We start from the raw sequence: 25,561 nt of genomic DNA on the forward strand, positions 1-25,561 counted from the left end.
CCAGCCCACTCTATATGTCTGTGTACTTGTTCGCCATACTCACCAGTCCTTTGGTCCATAACTACCCTCATATTTGTTTTACTAGTATACTTATGTCATGGCAAACTGACTAAACACTGCACTGGCCACCCATGTCCACTGGATACACTGCCTTATATATTATGTGCTTCTTAACTAAGAGAATAATCACTCCCCACATATCAGAAATGGGCAAAAATCTACAAACTCACTGTTTCTTCTGAGAATACAAAATCCATATTGTTCAAAGGCACATTAAAAAACAGGAGACCCCAATTCAAAGTCAATAATGCCACTATTAAACTGGTAGAAGAACTAAAATACCTAGGGATAATATTTAATAGCAAGCTATCATTCTACTCTCATCTGACATACATCTCAAAAAAAAGTAAGAAACTATGCAGCCATGATATCAGAATCAGTAAAGCTGACTGGGGATTAAAAAAAAAACCCTTGTTCTTATAAGAGGGCTGATCAATTTAATTGTAGACTAGAGATCTTATCTTAATTGTAATCATCTTGAATCTTCTATGGATTTCTCCTTCTTGTAATACTCTCCCTTGAATTATGTAATATTGGTGTAGATACACCATAGTTTACCCATAAATTTGAACTACGCATGCAGTGTAAAGGCATCGTTTTCATTGTATCTCATATTGTGGGTGCCTTCACAACGAGATAGCTGGTATTGCACTACTTCGAATAAATAACGCTTCTCTAGTAGAGAAGACTACTGTTATTTATTTTCATTGGATACCACCACCCAGATGATCGTCTGGGTGGTTGAGGACTGAGCACATATACTCTATGACTGCCCAACGTATGACATCCAACGGAGCATTTTAATAACTAAAATAGGATCTCTGCTAACAAACTAAGATACGACTCCCTTTGAACTGACTATGGAACTGGACTTGACATACAGCCAGGGTTGCATGCAGCTGAACAGATATACTAAGCTGCATGACACATAATGTATGCTTGTATGTTTAATTAATTTAAACTGCTACTTAATTATTTCATTACTTATTTCTATTATTAAGGATATAAGTTATTTAAATGGTGTGAGTTTTGCTAATAAAAATTTTCTAGTTTATATTACATACCCTGGTGTGAGTGAGAATGAGGGATGCTTAATATAAAAAAAAAAAAAAAATATATATATATATATATATATATATATATATATATATATATAAATTAAAATATGGTCCAGAAGGGCCCAGACATCACCAGACAAGACTGATGGCCAAAAGGGCCATCAGTCTTGTCTGGTGATGTCTGGGCCCTTCTGGACCATCCCTGCTGACACCATGCTGTTTGCTTTCTTATCTGGCATGGCACAAGCTGGTACATGTCAGTGGGATCACTTCATCCTGAGTGGCAACCTTCAACCATAGGTTATCCCTTTCCATGGGGAGAGAAAGGACATAAGGTGGATGATACCACCACATCTTTCAATCCCCCCCACAGGTGAGGATGGGCCACTGCCCTCAGGGGTCCACACTGCTACCCCTTCCATTCAGGCAGGTGCCTCAGCTGTTGCCTCCCCTCTGTCTCTTCCCTCTTTTATCCCACACTCAAACTATTTCACTTTCCCTTTCTCTCTCTATCACTTTTTTTTTTTTTTTTTTTTTTTGTGGCTCTCCCTGGTAAGCTAGCTTAGGCAACACCAGGGTTTGGCCCACCAGTCTCTTTCTCCCTACTGACCTGGTCCACCGTCTTGATGCGAAGGACGATAACTAGGGGTTACTGGTGTTCATTAGGTCACTAGGCTAAGAGGTCAGATGAATAACAGACCAACAAAATTCAACATTAATCTTGAAGTACCAGAAAAAAACGTACAAACACTCACTAACCCACACTATCTGGCCTTTACAGAGTCATGTATTTATTGCAGAGTTCCTACGTGGAGCTGGGGGAACCCCCTGTGTATCTTGACAAGAAACACTATAAACTATGTTCTTTCTGTACACAACTGTACTTCTAATATTCAAATACTTAATCCATTATATCTAAGTGACACCACATTTCCGACATTCCCACAACGTCTGATGATTTGATCAGTACTTAAAATTCATCAACTTTATTTCCTATGCTCCTAGCATTGGTGTATAGATTCAACTATACATACACCTCTTTAACTCTTAGTAATCCTAATGCAGCCCATGTATTTGATTGTTCCATGAGGACCATTGCAATGTCTTGAAATTCCTAATAGTAGATCTAACAATAGCAGCATGAGAATTACTTTCTATTATCCTGTGTATCCTGCCAGGCAAGAAGCGTTTGACCTACCTGGACAGAATCAAAAAATTATCTTTTTTACCTTTTCTATTTAAGTGTGTATCCCATCCTTGTAGAAACAGTCTGTCCTGTTAAAAAGCATAGAACACTCTGAGAAATTTTCGACCTCACGAGCCTTGCACAGCCTTTCCAGGACTAAACTGTTTGACAAAGTTCTCATCGTGTACTCTCTCATACTATATCTATGAAGAAATGAAGGCACTTTCAATTTCAATCCTAACCTGTGACTTTTCCTCAATGCTGCTCTGCACATGTTATTTAAATCCTTAGATCTCCTATTCTTAATATCATTAGTGCCAACATGTACAGACTATTACCGTTAGTGCACTTAAAAATTGGCATAGTTTACCATAATTTACAATTAGCTTGGGCTTAGGGTAAATTTTTAAACCATCGTTATCTATAAATCAAGCTATCTAAATGATATGCGATGTAAAATTATTAATTTTTTTGTGGCATATGATCACCAAAAGAGAAAATCTACTGTTCAACCAAGGCATTATCATGCCAGGTTTGAAACTTATTGAGTAGGTGGTCTCAATTAGCAGCCTTGTGTATAAAGGCGAATAATATAATGAAACTAAATTCCTTCCTCCCAGCAGACAAGCACTGTGATGGAAAAAAAATTTCCGGTTGTAAATATAATGGAAATTGCTTGTATATTAAATCACTCACACTGAGAGGCACTGGCCCATTGTAGCAATCAAGTATTGCTTACAACTAAAGTTTATCCTTTCACACACACACTGCCTGCTCATTTACTTTCAACACATTATTCATCATTGGACAGATCAGCTAATTCAGGTTACCTACCACCTGATGAGAGACCACTGCATCAAAATCTTTCAGAGTCTCAGTTTTTTTATCAAATAACAGACTAATCTCTCTTTGTGAAGCCTTTCAGTTAACAAATAAAATTTGTCACTTCAGGTCAACTTGAAAATAGAGATAACATTTCTAAAGTGAGCATAAACCTAAACCTTTTCACTGTCACTGAAAGAAACAGTTCCCAGACAGTAACACAGAAAAGCATACTTATATCAAATTAAATGAACACCTGTGGTAAAATATTCTTTTACATAACTGATGCAATGGGCCAACACAACCCAGTACAAGAAGTATTCACAAATATTTCAACTATGAACTTTCCCACAATCAGTCCATCATTAAAAACAAGTCTTGCTTGTAATTATTATCAAATTATCTGAACACCTGCATTAAAACATACTCACCATTCCTTTATGTAACTGCTGTAATGGGCCGACAAAATCAAGTACAAGCAGTCTTCAACTTATGAATATTCAAAATATGAAATAATGCATGTATAATGAACTAATGGGGGAGGGCAAAAATGTTTAAAAAGTCTTTCTATACAAAAGAAATTTTCCCAACCAATCAAAATTTGGGTCCACGGGCAGCTGAAAAAAAGGAGGAAAACAAAACTCTATGTTATCTTTTCATATCTTTAACGGCATTTTTTGAAGTACATGGTGCTATTTAGCTTTTCAAATTAAAAATTAATTAACAATTTAAAGCAAAAATTAACATCATGCTGGAAGAATATAAAATTCACATTTATGTGATTCTAACAGAGATTGAAATTCTTAGTTTTTACTATTTTTGATCATGAAACTGTGGCATTACTGTTGTGGTCAGTCTGTGATACTACGTTATGTTTATGTGCTGTGCTGTGCATTCAATTTGGTTTTATATACAGAAAGTTGTAGGTGTATATAAGTTGTGCTCTTTGTATTTCCAATATGAATGAAAAATGACCAGAATAATTGTGCACTTAAGAAAAACCACACTATAAACAAGGAAAAAAAATAGATACGATAAAACACCATATCAATTAAGAAAAAAAGCGGAAGAAGTAAGTTGTTTGTAGTTTTGATATATATGAATTATTCAACTACAGCAGGCCCTCGTCATAACGTGGGTCGCTCTACGCTCATTCAATATAACACTGTTCTTATATTATAAACCATATCTCATTCTAAAGCTGTCACAACTCACTATACGCTCTTTTACCAGCGTACTAATTAAATTTTTAGCATGTTTAACGAAAACGTTTCATCTGATGTAGTTGATAGCTTGAAAATGAATAGCAAACCAGCATTAAAAAGTTTCCCACGCTGACTTACGAAATTTTCAAACACTCAGTGAAATTTTCTTCCATGCTAATTTAATTGCAGTGGGTGGCATGTTACGTAGTTCCGAGATCAACATTTTAAAAAATGATCAAGTATATTGCTTGTAATATTTGCGTTATCAGAAGTCTAGTGATGACTCAGTAGAGTGTTAGATAACGGACTGTTTACTCAAACATTGTATAATAATTAATGCAACACAGTTACATTTTAGAAGATGAATGATGGTGGATAAGAGTTAAAAAGCAACAACATCTGGATGTGATATGAAGCCTGTTAAGGTAAGAAAAAGGACTGAATTTGAAAATTAAATTATATGTTTGGAAGCGAATCGATTCCGTTCAACGACAAGTGTGCAATCATTTAGGACTGACAGATTCAACTGTAAGAATAATTATAAAAAAATAAAGAATTAATTTTAGCAGAGGGAAGGACAGCTGTAAGCAATTGAATTGGTTATGCTAGGCCGGCCATCATAATTGAAATGGAGAGACTTCTAAATAATTTTATTGAAGATAATATCCAACGCACAATTCTGTTAAGTTAAATATTATTAAATAAAAAGCGATTAGCCTATATGATGATCTGAAGAAAGCTCACTTAAAAAAAAAAAAAAAAAAAAAGAAAAGAAAAAAAGTGTGGAACGATTTAAAGCTAGTAAGGGCTGCTTCGATAGATTTAAAATTCAGGGAGAAGTCGAAAGTGCAGATCAAGAAGGAGGCGAAACTTTCAAAAAAAAGAACTTTTTAAAATTATTGAAGAGAGGTGTTATACTTTTCAACAAGTTTTTAACATAGATGAAACAGGAATTTTTTTAGAAACAAATGCCCAAAGAAGTTTCACATTGAAAGAAGAAAAAAGCATGCAAGACTTCAAAGCGGTGAAGGATCGATTTACTTTACTGTTGAGTGGTAACACTGCGGAGAATTTTAAAGCAAAACCCCTTTTAGTTTACTAGGAAGAGGGTCAAAGTACAACCCAAAATCGACCAAAGATACGAAAATTCGACAGCCCAGGGCCATCGGATTAATTGATTCATGATTTTAATTGACATTAAGTTTAATTTTTATACATAATGTAGTTACGTACCACATAATTATATACGTATGTAATGGAGAATATTTTATATGTACAGATTTTTAATATTAAATATTTTGACCGACATTTGGAGTCTTTTCACTACCGTTTATTATTTGTGAGTCACGATGGTACAGACCATGGTACACTCCAACAATTATGAAGGACAAAGAATGACTTATACAAACCTAATTATTAATCTACAATTATTACAAAGAAAAAAGTACAGTAATGGATGAGCCAGAAAAATTTTTGTGGTTGAAAGATCATAATTGGAAAAACATGATGATATGTATAAGTGAATTAAAAAGGGTGCAGGGCTCTAAGTATCTATACGTTAAGAATAAATCTGTTGAAAGATTTAGTGTGAAAAAGCATACAGTGGTTAGTGAGGTTGACAGTGCAGATGATATTACAGAAAAAGGAAGTTCCTACACACCAAATTTTAAATGTAGACAAAACAAGTCTATATTAGAAAATAATACTTAAGAGAATGCGCACTACCCTCCAAATATATAGGGATACACATGTTTGATGTTGACGTCACTGCCACTCATTTCAAAAATTAAAACATGCATTGTTGTTATCAAGTGAATTTCATTTTTAAAAAAATATTAATTAATAATTGGATTCCATATTGAATTCTGTTATCAGGCACAATCAGGAAAAATTGACAGTTTTTAATTACTGTAAAATATAGAAGACAGTCTTCTACTCTGTGCAGTCATTAAAAGCCTAATGGTTAATAACAGCACACGTTGGAGAAGAGATGCAATATCACAACTGTATTGCATTTTTTGCTTGGGTAGTGCACATAAACTGGACATAAACAGAATAATTGTGCACTTAAGAAAAATCACCCTAAAACCAAGAAAAGTCACTCCGTAGCCGAGTGGGCAGGAGTGGGAGTGCAGTAGCACACGCTCTTTGAGTAGAGTGGGGTTCAAGCCCCTGAATGCTGAATACGGTCGATCTGCCAACCCGCACTGGACCAGCGTGGCAGATTATGGTCCATTTCCCTCAGCATGAATTGTTGTAGAGGCTTCCATCCGGCAGTGGGTTGATAATGGCTGCACTTTTTTTTTTTTGATAGTAAGTTAGAGTTTTGAAGACAGTTAAGAAATTTTATCTGGAAGGAGGTCTATGCAGTTGGGCATTGCTGTTTAATTATTCAACTTGTTTATATCCTCACTTTCAATGTGAAGAGGATCTTTCTCTCTGAGGATTCAATGAAGGTTTACATTTTGGATGAAGTGATGGATATTAGAAATTCTTTGTTGCACATAAACTGTTTGATAAGAGAGAAAAAGGTATGTGAAAAAGAAGACCTGTTATAATGTTCAAGATTTTATCTTGTTAAGGCAGTGGAATACACCCCTTAGGTTTTCAATTTGCACCAATAAACATTGTATACAAAAGGGTTAAGAAAAACCTAAGCTTTCATGGTGGTTGTAGATTCCCTCCAATTGGAGCATATCCAGGCCAGATTGACTTCATCAGTTACCAATATACTCTTGAAAATCTGTTGTCCTGATTACAGCCATTAAGAGGAGGTAATGTAAGTTAGAGTGGTTATTCGATTTAGGATTCATCAAATGTGCTTGCTGGCTTGAGTCAGTGTCAGATTGAGATATCGTAGCTTAGTTTGCTTTGATATTTAGCCTATGCAGAGCTATCAAAGTTTCCATTGTTCAGAAGCTGAGCATTCTTGGGGGGGGGGGGGGGGGAATATTGGCTTTTGGTAGGTCAGGTATTGCTGCTAAATTTTGGAAAAAGGGGTGTCAGCTCGATTTATGGGTATCGGCGAGATCAAGAGAGAGAGAACTTCAATACTAAAATTATAATTATTCAATACAAAAATAAATAAATAAATATATACATATATATATATGCATGCACACACAAACACACATGCATGCATACAACCTCACCTTAGGAAATTTTTCTTTATATACATTATTCATGAGTACAACATCACTATCCATACCAGGAGAACGCATTGGACTATAACAAAGTGAGAAAAAATATAATAATAAAGCTCAATATTAATTGAAAATATTAAACATTAATCTATTTTAGTTAAGATCTTTTGATTCTTTTAATATATGTGAACTTAAATAACACAAATCGTGCCAGAGAGCATACAGCATAATTTGAATACACAGTCTTTAAAATTCTGTGTGATACACAGGCAGTGCACAGAAAAACAGAAACACTTGGGGTATTAATGATATACAAGAAAAGCAAGGAATATGTCCATGTGGCACCTTATGCAAATAGCTGCTTCTCAGCTGCCTACAGGTGATGAATATAAATGCAGATGACACTGCTTGTCCAGGTTAATAAATAATAAACATGACCTAATGTCCGTTTGCACTCCAGTCATTTTAAAAAGGTATAATCACTTTAGAAATTTGCAAATATCTGTGACAAAGACAGAACTCGTTAGTCACACTAAACTCAAAAATGGGTACACATCATTGAAATGCAATAGCAGCAAAAATGCACTCATAAATTGGGCTAACTTAACCTTAATCCAGATTATGAATGCAACATATGCTAACAGAAATGGACCAAATAAACACAGAATTGAAGACTATCTTGTCTGGTGCTGCATAAAACTACTTGCAGCACCTGCTAATGTCCGTTTGCAGTTCCAGTGTGGCTGGAGACGTCATGAACCACAGGCAGTGGTGATTTGACATATGCAGAAACAAAATTACTATACGGTTAGACCAGCCACAGATTGAGGACGAAAATGGCCTTGAAGGCCGGGTTATTATAGTTGTTAAATAGCCTGGAGGGGGAGGATAAAAGAATTTCATGGGAGGAGCAGAATTCATAACTGATATTAGTATTAATAGTGCAAATGATGCAAGAAAGCAAGCTTATACAGCAAAAAAAAAAAAAAAAAATTCCCTTTTCACCTATCAATCGCCTCCAATACTTTGTCTAGTATTGGAGTCCATTCAAACTACCCACTTCAACAACAACGGATTGCAGCTTATTCTAGCAATCAATCACCCTGGCTAAAGGCAAACTTTCTACATTCCTTCATCAATTTGAATTTATGCCCTATCATGTGTACAGTCTGAATAAGAGGAAGAATCCCATTAGTTCTGAGTGTGCTCAAACCATTCAAAGGCTTAAACTCTTCAATAAGCACCCATTTGTTTTCCTCACCAATCTCGATGCCTTTCTCTGTAACCCCCACCCCAAATCCAAAGAAGTTCTCATAATTATAGCTCAGGGTTTGCTTACTTCCTTTGCTGTGTCCATTTATATGATTGGATAGATTCCATTCCCCAGGTGTCTTTTTCATTAAGTTTAACCCCAACAATTTTGCTTCCACTTTCCTCTCAGTTATATGAAAATCATCCAGTTCCCTGTTTGAACTTGATAAACTTCTAGCATTTGCCACCCAACAGGATTTCTCACATGCGACTGTAGATGCAAGATACCTATTCAGCCCATCAGCAACTTGAGCAGGTTCACCAACAGTTAAACCATCGACATCAAGTCGACAAATGTGATTCATCCCATTCCTTCAACTGTTAATATAAATAAAGAAGGCTCTGCTGCTTTTCTTGGCTTCCTTTGCCAGAGACTTCTCATAATCTGCCTTGGCTTACCTAACCTGCTTTGTGACTCGACTGCAGACTAGATTATATTTACCCTAAGCTTCTGTATCACCTGATAATTTATAAGCATCCCATGCATTTTTCTTCTCTGTCACATGTCTCAACAGTTCATCTGATATCTATTTAAGGTCAAAATCTTGAATAGTATTTCTTAGAGGGTATGAAAAGTGTAGTAGCTTCTATGATTATTTCCCTGAATGCTTCCCATTTAGAATTTGTTGGTAACATCACCAGTTGGGCCCACTGTTCAGAATTAAAAAAAAAAAAAAAAAAAAGTCTGAAACCATTGTAGTTTCCTTTACAAAAGAGAAAAAAACCCCTCCCTTTAACCGTTGACAGTTACATCTTTAAGTAAAGATGTAACTGTCAACAGTTAAAGGGAAGGGTTTTTACATCTTTAAGTAAATCCTACAGCAATACACTGTGATCACTGCAAATCAGTGGTTCTTTCATCTGCAGATTCTTAATGCATGAAGAATTATGCATTATAATAATCCATTATGATTCCCCTAATAACCAGATCAAGGTTCTGCTCTCTCTTGTTGCCTCTCTAGCATGCTTGTGTAGAAAAGTCATCCAATAAACCTGCAAAAGTCTTGCTAGTGTATAAAGTGGCCAACCCAGTGAATATCTGGAGACTTGAAATCTGCCATTATAAGACATTCTGATTTACTGGCCCACTATTTCTCTGTACAGCCATTTGCTGAACTCAATCACAGTCATTCAGTCTATAAAACACTCCTATTCTCACAATTGTTTTTCCAGTGCTTATGTCACATCAAACTGGCTCAACATTATATTTGTGAGCCATGTGAACTGGATTTATTTCCTAAGATTTTATGTGCTTCTTAACTAAGATCATAGTCCCTCCATATGCCGCATAGCCCGCAGTATAAAAAGCCGAATAGCTTTGTATGCTAGAATAATGATAATTTGCATCTGGTTGTTCAAGTCAAAGTGATAAAGTAGTAGTTAGGGTAGATAATAAAGATATCAGATAGTTTCAAAAGGACATGATTGTGGTAGCTCGTGCATTGAGCGTTTCCATATCTGAAAATGCACGTCTTGTCGGTTGCTTGTGGCCCACTCTGGTTAAGGTGTACAAAGAATGGTATCAAACGGGTCACACCACATCCAGCTGACAGAACTGTAAAAAATTATGCAACGTGGAAGTTCATGGTGAGGGAAGGGTGCAGGGCATTGGTCGGGTTCAATGCCAGGCCACTGTACAACATTTGTCATCACAATACAATATGGGGAACTGCCTCCTGTCCTTTACAGTCATATATTCATCACAGAGTTACTATGCAGAGTTGGGTGAAACCCTCAGTGCCACCTGATATGAAACACTCCGTCCTTTCTGCATTGATACCTTATGGTGGCCCAGCATTCTCAGGAGAATATGCCATACTAGTATTCCACAGAGCCTTTATAATTGTAACAAGAATTATCTCAATAATAGGAAAATACAGTACAAACTAGATTTCAATGTATACAGCGAAATGTTAAGCATGGATGCCTGAGAGATTCAAGGTTCAGTGCTGGGTCCCTGTTTTTGTAACCTGATACTGGATGAGTTCCTGAGGGCTGACATAGGCCAAGTGGACAAGGTGACCTTGTTCTCCTTGGGAAGTGTAACTGCAGAAGAGCTTTGAAACACCAGGCAAATCATTCCCTCAACCTTCTATAGAAGTGGCACAAACCCCATATGCTGGCAATTTCTAGTATAAAAACTAAATCCATCCTACTAAAAGGCAAATTAAGAATATCACCCTTGAAAAAGATTTCGGAAAAACAATAGCCCTAAAAAGAGAACTAAAACAACTTGGAGTCACCTTTGACTACAAGGTATTTTAAGTATACATCCTTCCTAAAATGAGGCCTATATAGACCATGAGTTGCTATAGCAGACTATCTGCACAGCACTGAAACTTCATATCGAAGTGCACTATTCCCGCAGGCCTTCATTCTCTACTACCCTGAGTGTCCACACAGTTGCTACGTCACTAGGGGGTTGCAGCGACCCATATACAGTAATTTGCATTTGTCAATGTTAAACTTCAGTTGTCACCTCTCAGCCCATCTTCAAACTTTTCTATATCCTGTTGAAGTAACATACTCTCCCCAACAAATCTTGTTCAGACTAGACTACCCTTAAAAAAATTATGCTGTCTGAATTATGACTGCAGTCTTATCCAGATGATCCAGCAATGCTTCTTTGAACAGTGACTCCATTATTTCCCCCGGAACTAAAGTGAAACTAACAGGTCTTTAATTATTCACGTCACCATTTGATCCTTTTTGTTGTTGTTGTAGTTGTTGTTTGGTTTTAGGAGCATTAGCAACTAAGGCCATATTGCTCCGAGATATGTGGTGGTCATTCCCTGACCTTTCCGCATCCTCCGTATTTGGTGGTGACGGGCTCGAACCCCGGTCTAATCAAGAAGCGTGTGCTACGCACTGCTGCTCCTTCCCACCTGGCTACGAAGGCGCCGATCTTTTTTGTGAATACATTTGCACATCTCCAGTCTGAGGGGACCTCCCCTGAATCAAAGGCTGCTCTCATAATTACGGCTAAGGGTTTGCTTACTTCAACAATTTCTCCTCCAACTGTTCTCAGTGAATACAAAATCATTTAGCTCCCTGTTAAGAGTTTGATAAACTTCTGGCCTCCACTTCCCTACAGAATTCCTCATGTATGAATGTATATGCAAAATACTCATTTAGTTTGTCAGCTACCTGAGCAGGATCAGATCATCAATGGTTAAACCATTGATATCAAGTGAACCAATCTGATTCATTCCCTCCCTAAAGAAGTCTTTGTTCTGTTTTTCATTGTATACTTTGCCAGAGATATCTCGTAATCAGTCTTCGCTTGCCTAACATCCTGTATAACTTGATTACTTACTAGTTTATACAGTATCTACCATAAGCTTCTGTGTCACCTAATACTTTATATGCATCCAATGCATTTTTGTTCTCTGCCATGAGTCTCAGTTTATCTGACATTTATTTAGGTCTAAACCCTGAATAAATGTCAGAATCTGCTTGTGCCAAAGAGAGATTAGAAGTCAAGGTAATCCCCAAAAGAGATATATCATTTTGCCTAGAAATCGGAGTGTCACTAAAGATAAGCATAGGAGCAGAAGAATCCTTTTTGCGAGATATAAGACAAGACTGAGTTTTAGAAGGGTTGAAATCAACTAAGTTGTCTTTGCCCCACTGGAGAATTACCTGAAGATAGGCATTTAAGGAATTGGCAGCAGATTTTCGAGAAGTTGAAGCTGATTGAGCAGGACAAGGTTTCTCAAAATGGAAAGTTGAATGCAATGTGCTATCATCGGCAAAACTATGGATAGGATTTCCAGTCAATGGAAGCAGGTCATTGATATACAAGAGGAAAAGAGTGGGGGAAAGAACTGAACCTTGGGGGACACCGGCATTAGTGGAGAAGTTAGAAGACAGAGAACCATCTACCATCACCCTCAGTGAGCGATCAGAGAGAAAACTGGATAGCCAATTACTAAAAACAGTTGGCAAACCATAAGATGGAAGCTTGTTTAGAAGACCTTTATGCCAAACACGATCAAAAGCCTTTGAGATGTCAAGAGCAACTATTTGTGTTTCACCGAACCTTTGCATAAATGGGTAACATAAGCCAGAATACCACCAGTGGATCGACACCGACGGAATCCATACTGGTGATCGTCGATCAGACGGAAGGTTTCTAGGTAGTTTAAGAGTTGGCGGTTAATTCATTTCTCCATTACTTTAGAAAGAGTAGAAGTAATTTCAATGGGACGATAATTGGATGGGAGGGATTTGTCACCCTTTTTAGGAACTGGCTGGATATGAGCAAATTTCCAAACAGAAGGAAAAACACCTTTGGAATAAGAAAGTGAAAAAAGGCGGCAAAGAATAGGAGTAAGTTCAGGAGCACAGATTTTGAGAACAAGTGGAGAAATACCATCAGGACCTGGAGCTTTCTTAGCATCAAGATTCATCAAAATCCTTCTGATATCCTTTTGACAGAAGACCACAGGAGGCATTGAATGGACCGTGTTGGGAATGGTGGGAGGTGTTTTACCAAGTTCATTAATACATGAGCTGGAAGAAAAATCGGATGCTAGCAGGTCAGCTTTATCCTTGGCTGAAGTGGCAACAGAACCATCTGGTTTGGACAGAGGTGGAACTAGAGATGGGCAAAAGTTGCGGCCAATAGCTTTGGCAAGAGACCAGAATGCTCGGCTACCATTAGGGCAAGAAGCAAGTTTTCTACTCTTAGCCTGTTCAAACTCAAGTTTGGACTGATTAATAACTGCTTTACAATTGTTGCGAGCTTTGGTGTAGGCAGAAAATGAAACTGAAGAATTAGAAACAAGCCAATTACGATATGCAACATTCTTCTCTTGAACAGCCTTAGCACATTTATTGGAAAACCAAGGTTTAGATAAAGGACGAGATTTTAAAGTGGAGTTTGGGATAAAGGATTCCATTCCTGCAAGAATAATTACACTGACACAATCTGAGCAAACGTTGGCATCAGAAGTTTTGAAACAGTAATCCGACCAAAGAAAAGAAGTCTCGCAGGTCATCCCATTTTGCATTCTTGTAACGTCAAACAACACGAGGTTGGGAATAGCCATGAGATAAAGGTTCCATTGGAGAAGAGACAATCACCAAGTTGTGATCTGAAGTGCCTAAAGGACCTCTCACTTCGATCGTGTACTTAGAAGGGTTGTTTGTAAGAAAAAGATCAAGCGTATTGGCTGTATGATTCGGATTGTCCAGTATTCTTGTAGGTAAATGAACAATCTGTGCTAGGTCATAAGTAATTGCAAAAGCTTCAGCATCTCGACCTGCTGGGTCGGTGTTACTAGAAAACGGAAGCCAGCTGGAGTTGTGAACATTAAAATCACCAAGGAAAATTACCTCACTGTTAGGAAAGTTGGATTGGAGAAAGTCAAAGAGCTCCAAGTGATTAGTGGAGTTGGGAGAACGGTAGAGACAACAGATGAATTTGACACAATGAGGTAGAGAGATTTCAAGCCAGAGAAGATCAAAGAGAGGAGATTCCAAATTGCCAAGTCTCTGACAGGGAATATCAGAACGGACATATGCACAAGTACCACCTTTGAGGCGAAAGGAATCATACAGCGAATAATTTGGGCATCTGAGATGAGCAGTAGTTGAATCAACCAATAACTGGGATTCTGTCAGAAAAAGTACACGGGGTTTGGCAGACTACAAGTGGAAATGGACATCGTTGAGATTAGAATTGAGACCACGTATATTTGTGAAATGAATTAGGAAGTCCTTGGGAGGTTTAGATCTTTTCGCAGATAAGCTTGTTCTATTAGTTTGACAATTCATGGTGTATTCAATAGTAAGAAAAAGTGGGTGGGACATGCTGTATGAAGTAATGAAATTTTTGGATATGGCGTACATGTGGTAAGAATATACCCAGATCCGCAGCGGCTACTATGCACGTATGAACATGTCTCAACATGCAGCAACAAGCAGCTTCCTGTGATTCATTGTTGTGTCATATTGCAAAACTTTCCTAGTACCCTTTGTAGGGAAGGGTTGACCGGAACTTAGCTCTAGAGACTAAACATGGGTTCCACCACTTCAAGCCTCCAATAAGCAAAGTGGTGGTATTTCACCAGTTGATGAGAGTCATCTACCACCTAGTACTGGCTGGTAACATAGAGGGGCGGCGTTCCTCCATGTGGTGTGGGCGCCACACCTCGACCCCTGCTTACGTTGGTTCACACCTGGGTGGTCACCCACCATGTGCTTGTGCATGGAGGTTATACCCAGGATTACTAACAGTCCCACCATCGTGAAGGTGCAAGCAGAGGATTTGGCTGTCACAGACCGTCCGGACTTCGCCGAAATTGGGTCCACTTGACTTGAGTGTCACCCGAATATCAGTTCCATCAGCGTTTTAGACTCCCAGGTAGCAAGTACAGCTTGTCTGGCATATCTGAGAGAATGTCTGTGACAACCTCAAGGACCTGACATGGGTATGCAACTGACATGGGTAGAGAGTGTAGTGTTGAGTCATTTTGGACTCATGGGATGTCCTCATGGACTGGAGATGAGCAAATGTATCCTCAATTCACAAAGGGGTATCGAAAGGTGACACGAGTAATTAAAAGACCTGTCAGTTTAACTTCTGTTCCAGGGACGATAATGGAGTCTAGTTAAAGAAGCAATGCGAGATCATCAGGACAAAACTGCAGTTCTAGTTCAGACACAGCATGGGTTTTTTATGGGAAGCCTTGTGCGACCAATTTGATCGGATTCTATTATGTGGTCGCATAGAAACTGGATGCCAAAATGATTATGATATCATATACTTGGATTTTAGAAAAGCTTTTGATACTGTTGCACACGGAACACTACTGAAACACGATGGAGCAGTATAGCATTAAGAGCGAGTTGCTACAATGGATAAAAGGAGGGTTGGCTTGGAGAAGACAGAGAGTGGTAATCACTGGACACTGCTCTTCATGGAATAATGTTATTAGTGGACTTCCCCAGGGTTCCATGTTGTGCCCATTATTGTTTTCTGTATTTATCAATGACATTGATAAGGTTTGCGGATGATACAAAGGTTGGGAGGGATGTTAATGACAATAAGAATGGTATGCCAGCAACAGGATCTAGAAAAGTTGAGCAGATGGGCTGAGAGGTGGCAACTGAAGTTTAACATGGACAAATGCATAGTACTGCATATGAGTAGCAGTAGCCCCAGAGTAACATACCAACTGTGAGGTATTACACTCCGACTATTGGAGAATGAAAAAGAATTGGGGATTGTGCAGTCAGATATGAAGTTTTCTGAGCAGTGCAAACAGGCTTCTACTCTTTCTAAAGTAATAGAGAAATTAATTAATCACAAACCTTTAAACTATCTAGACACCTTATGTCTGATCTTATGGGCAAATTCAATGGAAAAGTTCAGTGAAACACAAGCAGTTGCTCTTGACATCTCAAAGGCTTTCCATCAGTTTGGCATAAAGGTCTTCTAAACAAGCTTCAATCTTATAGTTTTCCAACTGTTTTTTTCTAATTGATTATCCAGTTTTCTCTTTGATCGCTCACTGAGGGTGATGGTAGATGGCTCTCTGTCTTCTAACTTCTCCACTAATGCTGGTTTCCCCCACTCTTTTCCTCTTGTATATTAATTACCTTCTTCCATTGACCAGAAATCCTATCCATAGTTTTGCTGATGATAGCCCATTGCATTCCACCTTCCAGTTTGAGAAACCTCACCCTGCTCAATCAGCTTCAACTTCCCAAATATCCACTGCCATTTCCTTAAATGCTGATCTCCAGGTAATTCTCCAGTGGGGCAAAGACAACTTAGTTGATTTCAACCCTTTTAAAACTCAGTCTTGTCTTATATCTTGCAAAAAGGATTCTTCTAATCCTATGATTATCTTTGGTGACACTCCAATTTCTAGGCAAGATGATAACCCCAGGGGCTCACATCTGATGAATATGGGCACACCCAGGGTCCTGAGCTGGATATCATCATTCTTCTATTTCTTGGCAATTCCCTTCTACTTCTGACTCTTGTTTTCTCTCTTTCTCTCTCAGGGTAACTCAGAATTTTTTTTTTTTTTTTTTTTTGGCTGGTGTAGCAAAAGCTTCCGGCTTCCTTGCACCATATGGCAAATGATAATAATAATATATCTCTTTTGGGAATTACTCTGACTTCTAATCTCTCTTGGCACAAGCATATTACAAATATTGCTTCATCTGCATCTAAAAAACTTGGTTTTCTCTTTTGCTCTCAGTGTTACTTTTCTTCCAAATAGCTGTTCACTCTGTACAAATCGCAAATTCGCCCTACCATGGAATACTGTTCCTACATATGAGTAGTGCCCCTAAAACCTCTCTCAGGCTTCTTGATTCCATTCAGAAGAGGGCAGTTAGGTTAATTAATGACTCATCTTTAATGGAGTCTCTCCACTCTGTCTCATAGACATACTGTGTTTGCTGCATGCCTTTTCTACAGATACTTCCATGGGCACTGTCCTTCTGAATTGGCTTCTATAATTCCTGCTCTCTCTTTCAAAACAGTCGAAATACGTGCTGCCAACAACAATTTACTTTCCAACTTCAAACTGACAGAACCAACTTTTCAATCTTAATTGTTTATTCATTCAACTGCCATTTTCTGGAACAACCTTCCTTCATACGTATTTCCTAAAATTATAGTCTACAGAAGTTAAAGTTTAATATCGACAAATATCTCCTTTTTATCTTCTCGACCTCCAACCCATGCACGGTACCAAGTACTACAGGTTCTAATACCTCTCGTGTTTGGGGTTTTGATAAAAATAAATAAATAAAAGGGCTGCAAGAGTAGCTCAATGATATATAGGAATTTTGCTAACAGGGATAAGAGGAGATTATCTCCTTGTATAATGCAATGGTCAGGCCACACATTGAGTACTACATCCAGGTTTGGAGTCCTCATTTTTGGAAAGAATTTGGGCATCTAGGATGAGTACAGGGAAGGGCAACGAGATTAATGAGTGGACCAAATGGTTGCTGTTACCAAGATAGGCTGAAGTTCTACAAATAGCAGCATCTGGAGACTAGGCACCTGGAAGGTGATCAGATTGAGGTGTATAGGGCCTTGAATGGTCTGAGCAAGCTCAATTCTGATGGGATTCTCCCTCTTGCTCAGATTCCCCACGTGAGGAGACATAAATTCAAATTGAGGAAAGACAGTTGCAGAATAGATGTGGGAAATTTGCCTTTCGCCAGCGGGTGGTTGATTGTGAGAACGAATTTCCATCTGTCACTGTGGAAGTTGACAGCTAAATAAATTCAAGGCTGAACTAGATAAACTTTTGGAGTGAATAGATGGATGATGTGGAACTGGGTTTTTTTTTACTGATGCTATATAGCTTGCTCTCTTGGATTATATGCCTCAACTAATGCTAATGTCCAAGGTCTCTGGCTGGGGTTAACCCTGTCCAGAGACCTTTCTATTCTCTACTATACCCAGTCTAAGGTGGAGGAAAAACAGACCAACATAACCCAACACTACACTATACAAACCACACAAACTAACACTGTCTGGCATTTACAGAGTTTGTACTGTGACAGAGTAAAATACAAACAAAAAGTTTGGGTGATGGACCTCTGGTGCCACTTGACAATCAACAGTATATGGTTAAACTTCAGAAGAAACTCTTACATGTGGATTTTGTGACTGAAAACGATGGGCAGATATAGCTCAGCTCACTGCTTCACACCAATTGGCTGCTAATCAACACAATTTTGAGTTAGAGTGATTAGCTATAAAGCGTTTAGAGCATAAGCCTCAAGCTATGGAAAAGTCTAGACTATGTATAAGTATAGTGCAAAAGCATCAATAACACATAGCCAAATCTGGATGAACAGAATATTAGCAAAGCGGGATTGTTTTAAGTTATATCTCATGTTGTGAATACCTTCACAACGAGTTGCCATGATATTGCACTACTTCGAATAAGTAACGCTTTACCTGAAGAGAAGACTAATGTTACTTATTCTCAGATGGATACCACCACCCAGACTGCACTGTTTCAGGGCTATTTGTCCCTTCTTCGGTGGATGGGTAGGTACCCGAGTGATGTAACGATGGCCATCATTCTGAGAATAAGTAACATTAGTCTTTTCCTCAGGTGAAGCGTTACTTATTCGAAGTAGTGCAATATCATGGCAACTCGTTGTGAAGGTATTCACAACATGAGATATAACTTAAAACGATGCCACTTTGCTAATATTCTGTTCATTCAGTAGTATTGATGCTTTCACACTATACTTATACATAGTTAGAGTGATTGTTATTCTGCGAGCCGGTAGAAATACGATAGATAGGCTGTTAAACCTGATCTTCATTTGTAGTATGAGTTTTCATTTCCTTTAGTGAGAAATGGTCAAGTTAGATTACGTCACTAAATTCGGTATGGATCCAAGTGAAAACAAGATGCATACTAAACATTATGGATACCATTTTTCACTAGAATCTATCCTAAATTTGGTGGTGTAAACCAACCTAACCTTTCTTGTTACAGACTGTACAGGAATGTACACTATAGCTTGTTTTTGGTTAGCTGCCAATCATCATGAAGCAACAGTTGTCCATCATTTGCTATTACGAAAATCCATGGGCAAGAGTCTCTTACTGAAGTTCAATACACAATATACACTATGATCATATTGTATTAATGTGTAATTTATTTAAAGAAAGAGCTATAGTCAAGGGTAATGGGAATTGATTTTGTTTTCAAGTTTCTGCTCAGGCACTTTATAAAATCTGTTCAGCGAGATCAACAAAAATAAAATGTATATGACAAATGAAAAGTGTTCAAATAGGTATCACAGAGGCCACTAAGTATTTTAGATTTAGACTTTGGTCTAAATCTAAAATACTTAGTGGCCTCTGTCACTAAGCTAATTTTGATTAGCTTAGTGGCAGAGTAGAAAAATGCATAGGATGATGAGATGATTACAAATTGTTGGGGGGATGTAAACCCTTACGATAGGTGCAAAACAAGTGGGTAATCAAGTTACTCAGAAGGGTCTTCATCACTGTCTGCCTTAGGCAAGACAAGGCAGACAGTGAGAAGTCTTTGGGTAAGGGTGCAAAAAAGAAAGGAGAAAAAAAAAAGAAGAAGCAATATTTTAAAGATAGAAGAAAAGGAATGAATCACAATAGCATGGTGGATATGAATTGTCAGATTACTGATAAACAGCGTGAATATTCTGCATCTACATTCACAGATGAAGAGGTTCTGAGAGAGAGAGAGAGAGATGTTTGTTTGTTATTTGGTTTTTAGGAGCATTAGCAACTAAGGCCATATTGCTCTGGGGATATGCGGTGGTCATTCCCTGACCTTTCCGCATCCTCCGTATTTGGTGGTCACTGGCTCAAACCCCGGTCTAATCAAGAAGCATGTGCTACGCACTGCCACTCCTGCCCACGGAGGCGCCTGAGAGAGAGTGAGAGAGCAGAAGTGTATTCAATATGATTCAGAAGTTAAATGATTTTATAACAGCAAAAAAAAAAGTAAGGTAAGAGAAACTATTGCAGTTAAAAGTAAACAAGTAATCTGGGTTAATGGAATCTGGTATTGAAGCCTATTTACAAGAAGAATTGCAGGTGGAGAAATGCAAATGTATCTTCAATTCACAAGATTGGTTCAAAGGGTGAAATGGGTACTAGCATAGTGGATTAACGACTTTGCCACAGATTTAACGGAATCAATAGTTAAATAAAAAAAATTCAAGATCATCTTGATAGGAGCACAGCCATAAGGCAATCACAACAAGGTTTTATTAAAGGTATACTGTCCCTCACTAGTCTGATTAAAATTTGAATGATGGAAGCTGATTATGATCAGTAATCATAATCAGGCTACCATCATTTACTGAATTTGTAACAGTTTTACTGTATAAAATTAGGTGCTAGAGGGCATCCATAGTAACCACACTAAATCCCACAGTTTCCACGAATTTGATGACAATGTTCTTGGCATGAAATAACTTGTTTTATAACGTTCTACACATGTTCAATTGGATTGAGATCAGGTGAGTTTGGTGACCATAAGAGGTTCAAGAGCTCACCAAAATGCCAACCAAACCAGTCCAACGCTGTAACAGCAATGTGATACTGGTGAGACATGCCTTGGTGGTTCGAAACGAGTCACCATAAAAAGGTTCACATCAGAAAGGATGGACCTTGTTATAGTGACTCTTAACATAACAAGGTGCACATCAGAAAGGATTGACCTATAAATCACCAGGGTACTGATCAATAGATATTACTGCACAAAGTGGGTCAGTACAGAACTGTGGTCTCACAGCCATACATTCACACCATTACACTGCTCCTCCATCACTAACCTGTATGAACCCACTTTATACAGCAGGGTTTGAGAGCCTCATGTTAAACACGCCATACCCACACCTGTTCAATTATTTACAGTAGTGCACACCAGCCAACGTTTCTAGTTATCCATATAATGATGGCCCTCCTCCCATGCCCACTGTACACACATTTGTTTGTGAGTGGCTGTCAGTAGGGATACTTTCATGACATATTCACTACAATAGCCACACCGAGAGTTGGCATATTGTTTACTTTAAAATGGGTCATGCTGACCCTATACTACAGTCATCCCACAGGGCACCACAATCCTCACATGGGAAGAGTCAGTAAACAACATCTTCGACACACTGTTCCTGCTAAACATAGATCCTCAATCCAACAAGATATCTGTACTGAAAACGCATCCTACAGCACCACTTCTATAGAACAGCCTTTCAACTTAGATTAATTAAAACTTTCCATTGGCAAAACAAAAAACAAAAAAGCCCAGAGTTAGACTTCATTAAAGCAGAAGTAATTAAGAAGCTTGCAGAGACGCAATCAAATCTCCTTCTCAGCCTGTACAACCATTGTCTGGAAGTTGGACTCTTCCCAGATGACTGGAAAGAGGCCAATCTACGTCTCATTTTGAAGAACCCAAATAAACCACCAGAGCAGCCAAGGTCATACAGACCCATAGCACTCCTTCCCATTTTAAGCAAAATATTTGAACGTCTTCTCTTATCCAGATTGGAAAAACATTATAAAAATGCAAATCTCCAGTCCCCAAACCAGTTCGGTTTTCGGGCAGGCCGTTCAGCAGAAGATGCTCTTCGACAGCTCACGGATTCAGTCAAAAATTCAGCCACCAAATACTTCTTAGTAATATCAGTGGATTTCACCGGGGCCTTTGACTTGCTCTGGTGGCCAAGTATACCACGAAGACTCAGAGAAGCTAGCGTTCCAGCAAATCTTTACAGCTGCATACAGGACTATCTTCACAACAGAAGTGTTACAGTCAGAAATGCCTATCAACAAGTCTCCAGAAATGTCTACAGAGGATGCCCCAAGGGCTCTGTCCTTGGTCCTTTCCTATGGAATGTGGTCATGGATGAGTTCCTGAACCTAGACCTGGGGGATGTTTCCACCCAAGCCTTTGCAGGCGACTTGATACTGACAGTCACTGGAAATTCCAGAGCTTCCCTGGAAACAACAGCAAACGGAGCCCTTACAAAGCTACAAGAATGGGTCAGCCTCCATAAACTCCATATATCCCCTGAGAAAACTACTTCAATTCTACTCAGAAGAACCCTTCAAATAAGCAGGCCGCCGCAGATTAAAATTGCTGGTAGAACTATCAAACTGACAACTGAGATGAAGTACCTTGGGGTAATTCTCGACCCCAAGCTCACGTTTTACCCGCATATAGACTACCTTCATCGCAAAGTCAGGAACTACACGGCAATTGTAGTGAGGATCAGCAGGTCTGACTGGGGCCTAAATCGCCGCTCACTGCATATGCTATACAAAGCTGTATTTATTCCCACTATAACCTACTGTGCAGGTGCCTGGTATCATCGTGCACTCATTGTTCATAACCAAAGGAAGCTCACCTCCATCCAGCGTAATATCCTTCTCACTATCACCCGTACCTCCTGCACAGTCAGCAACCCAGCGCCCCAAGTCTTGGCAGGAGTTCTCCTTCTGGACCTGCAGATAATTCGCAAATGCATGCACTACCGGCTCGCAAAGGGACTCCCTACCACCATCCTGGATTTCACTAAAAACCCAGCAAACACCATCAAAGAAGAAAAAAAGCGCCTTGCAGTCTACCTTCTTAATGCCTAGCAAAACAGATGGAATACCATCCCCCAAAGGTTCCATCACTAAAAAATTCTTACCCGAAATAGTCTAGATCTACCCTAAAGCTCCAGCATGGTACAGCCCAGGGTTATATACCACTCTCCTGATTACAGGCCATGGATCCATAAATCACAAACTTGCCTCTATGAACATCGTAGATGATCCTCACTGTCTTTTTGGTGAAAACAAAGACTGGGATCATCTATTCTATGTCTGCCCGCTCTACGAGGACCTGCGAACGTTGCTCATATCAAAAATACATGCCTTACCTCGAGGAAATGAACATTTTCTGATCAATAAGACCAGTACCACGCTTTCTCTGCCTTCGCCCATGATCTCTTCACCAGAAGAAGATCACTGGTACAACGTCCTGAAACTGATGCACATTGATCAACACCCTCTTCTCATATACCGAAGATCGGGTCGCTTGAATTGTTTCTTCCGTGTCTCTCTTGATACGTGATTGTCTTCCCACCCTCTCGAGGCCCTCTTCTTCCACTTTGGTGGGAGAATTCCCACCCAACCTGCGGAGGATGCCTTCCCTTACATCCTCCGTCGCTCTGTCTATACCTCCTTTCCTTTACCACCTCCAGTACATCCTGTACCCTATTATTTTATTTTATTTATTTTATTATTATTTTTTTTTTTTACTTGGTCTCTTTCTAGGAAGCTCAGGTAACCTGGAGGAGACTAGCCAGAGAATTATGGGCAGCCTGGCTACCTTCTAGTGGTGTGTGTGCGGGCAACGTGGGGTCCCATCAGGGGCCCTGCGGCCAAAAGCCAGGACACCCAACAGAACCCAGCACAATACTTCATTTACAACACAAAAAATTTTTCTGGCTTTCACAGTGATACTGTTTGTCTCCACAGAGTTCATATGGTGCATATGTGGGAAACCACCGGAGGCGCCTTTCCCCCAACACTATGCACACTATGACCCTATACTGTAACATTGTGGTAAGTTTATCATTGCTCATTCTTTTGGTCTACAAACATGAGTGGCCTACATGGGATCTCCAGCTGTTGCTTTTGTGATGATCTCATGGTTGACCACTCCTGATATGAGATGTAACTGTACAGGAACTGGACAAAGTAGCCATTTCTAATAGGGCCCCAAAGAACGTCCCCCAATTGGAACTTAGTTAGGTCAATCTTTAGTCCATTCAACACAGAGAATAATAATCTACTAAATGCTTTACTGCCAGGCTCTGCTGCACTTATGTAAACATTCCACATCAATATTTGGAGGATTTTTAAGTAATGAACACGATTACAAGTATTTACAATTTGGTATTTTACAAATGGTTGTTAGCATTACAGGCATAATATCCCGCTTTAAGACGATCCGCATTTATGACACTTTTTAATTATACCCTATGCTCTGTTCCTGAGAAACCTGATCCAGACCAACAATATGATGGCAACGAGAAAACAACTGACACACGCTCCTGCTGTTTATCTCTGTATTTCAGTGTTGATTACAAACCTTTACACATTATATAATACTGCACGTATATATATTTACATAATATAATAATTATACTCTACATTAATAATGGCAGATAATAGTAAAAGCGAAAAGAAGAGACGCCAGTCTCTCTCATTAGATAACAAGGCTAAAATTATTAATTTGAATGATGATAGCGTATCAAACAGTGAAATAGGTTGTACGCTAAGCTTATCTCATACTACAGTTGTTATTGTTCTAAAAAACAAAGGGAAAATTCTAAGAGAAGTGAAAATTGCTACACCAGTCAATACAACAAGTCGTATATGTGACAATATTATTACTGATATGGAAAAACTTAAAATGGTGTGGACAGATAATCAAACTAGCCGGCATGTTCCCTTAAGGCCTTAAGTCTCTTATCTCACATGAAAGCCAGGAGAGGGGAGGCAGCTAAGAATGCTGAATTTGCTGCGAGTACTGGCTGGTTTAATAGATTTAAGCATAGGGGCAGCATTCATAACATTAAAGTTCAAGGTGATGCAGCCAGTGCAGATTCAGAAGCTGCAGCTAATTTTCCTGATGAATTAGCCAAGGTCATTGATGAGGAAGATTATTCTAAAATGCAGATTTTTAATGTTGATGAAACTGGCCTATTGGAAAAAAATGCCTTCAAGAGCATTTATAGCAAAGGAGGAGATGTCAATGCCAGGATTTAAAGTAGCAAACGATAGCCTAACCCTTTTGTTACATCCAATACTGCAGGTGATTTTAAATTGAAGCCTATGCTAATTTATTATTCAGAAAACCCAAGAACTTTAAAGAATTATGAAAAATCAGGGTCTTCATGTTAATTGGAAATCAAATTCAAAAGCATGTCTTACTGCATCACTTTTTGAAGAGTGCTTTTCAATTACTTTGTGCCTGAAGTCAAAGAATATTGTACAGAAAATAAAATTCCCTTCAAAATTTTACTTATTTTTGATAACACACCTGCCCATCTTAAATCATTAGATGACCTTAATCCAAACATTCAAGTAATTTTCCTCCCTGTTCCTACCAATGGACCAATGTATTTGCTAAGGCTGTAGCTGCAATAGATAGTGATTCTGAAAGTACACCGAGAGCAAATAAAGTACAAGAATTCTGGATAGGCTTCATGATCTTGGATAGC

The 25,561-nt window shown here is 38.7% G+C and overlaps 1 protein-coding gene across 2 annotated transcripts in view; it reads right to left on the reverse strand.

Moving 5' to 3' along the window:
• The window catches only part of LOC150074877 (microtubule-associated serine/threonine-protein kinase 3-like), a 644,779-nt gene that overhangs the window by 441,346 nt on the left and 177,872 nt on the right, over positions 1-25,561 (reverse strand). For both annotated transcript variants that reach the window (XM_090389436.1, XM_090389435.1), the window contains one exon: positions 7,484-7,556. In XM_090389436.1, the coding sequence (XP_090245562.1) occupies positions 7,484-7,556 (73 nt within the window). The remainder of the gene's footprint in view (positions 1-7,483; positions 7,557-25,561) is intronic.

This window comes from Mastigoproctus giganteus, unplaced genomic scaffold (genome assembly GCF_048544385.1).
Source record: "Mastigoproctus giganteus isolate SK-2022 unplaced genomic scaffold, ASM4854438v1 scaffold_18, whole genome shotgun sequence".
In the NCBI taxonomy this organism is placed as follows: Eukaryota; Metazoa; Arthropoda; class Arachnida; order Uropygi; family Thelyphonidae; genus Mastigoproctus; species Mastigoproctus giganteus.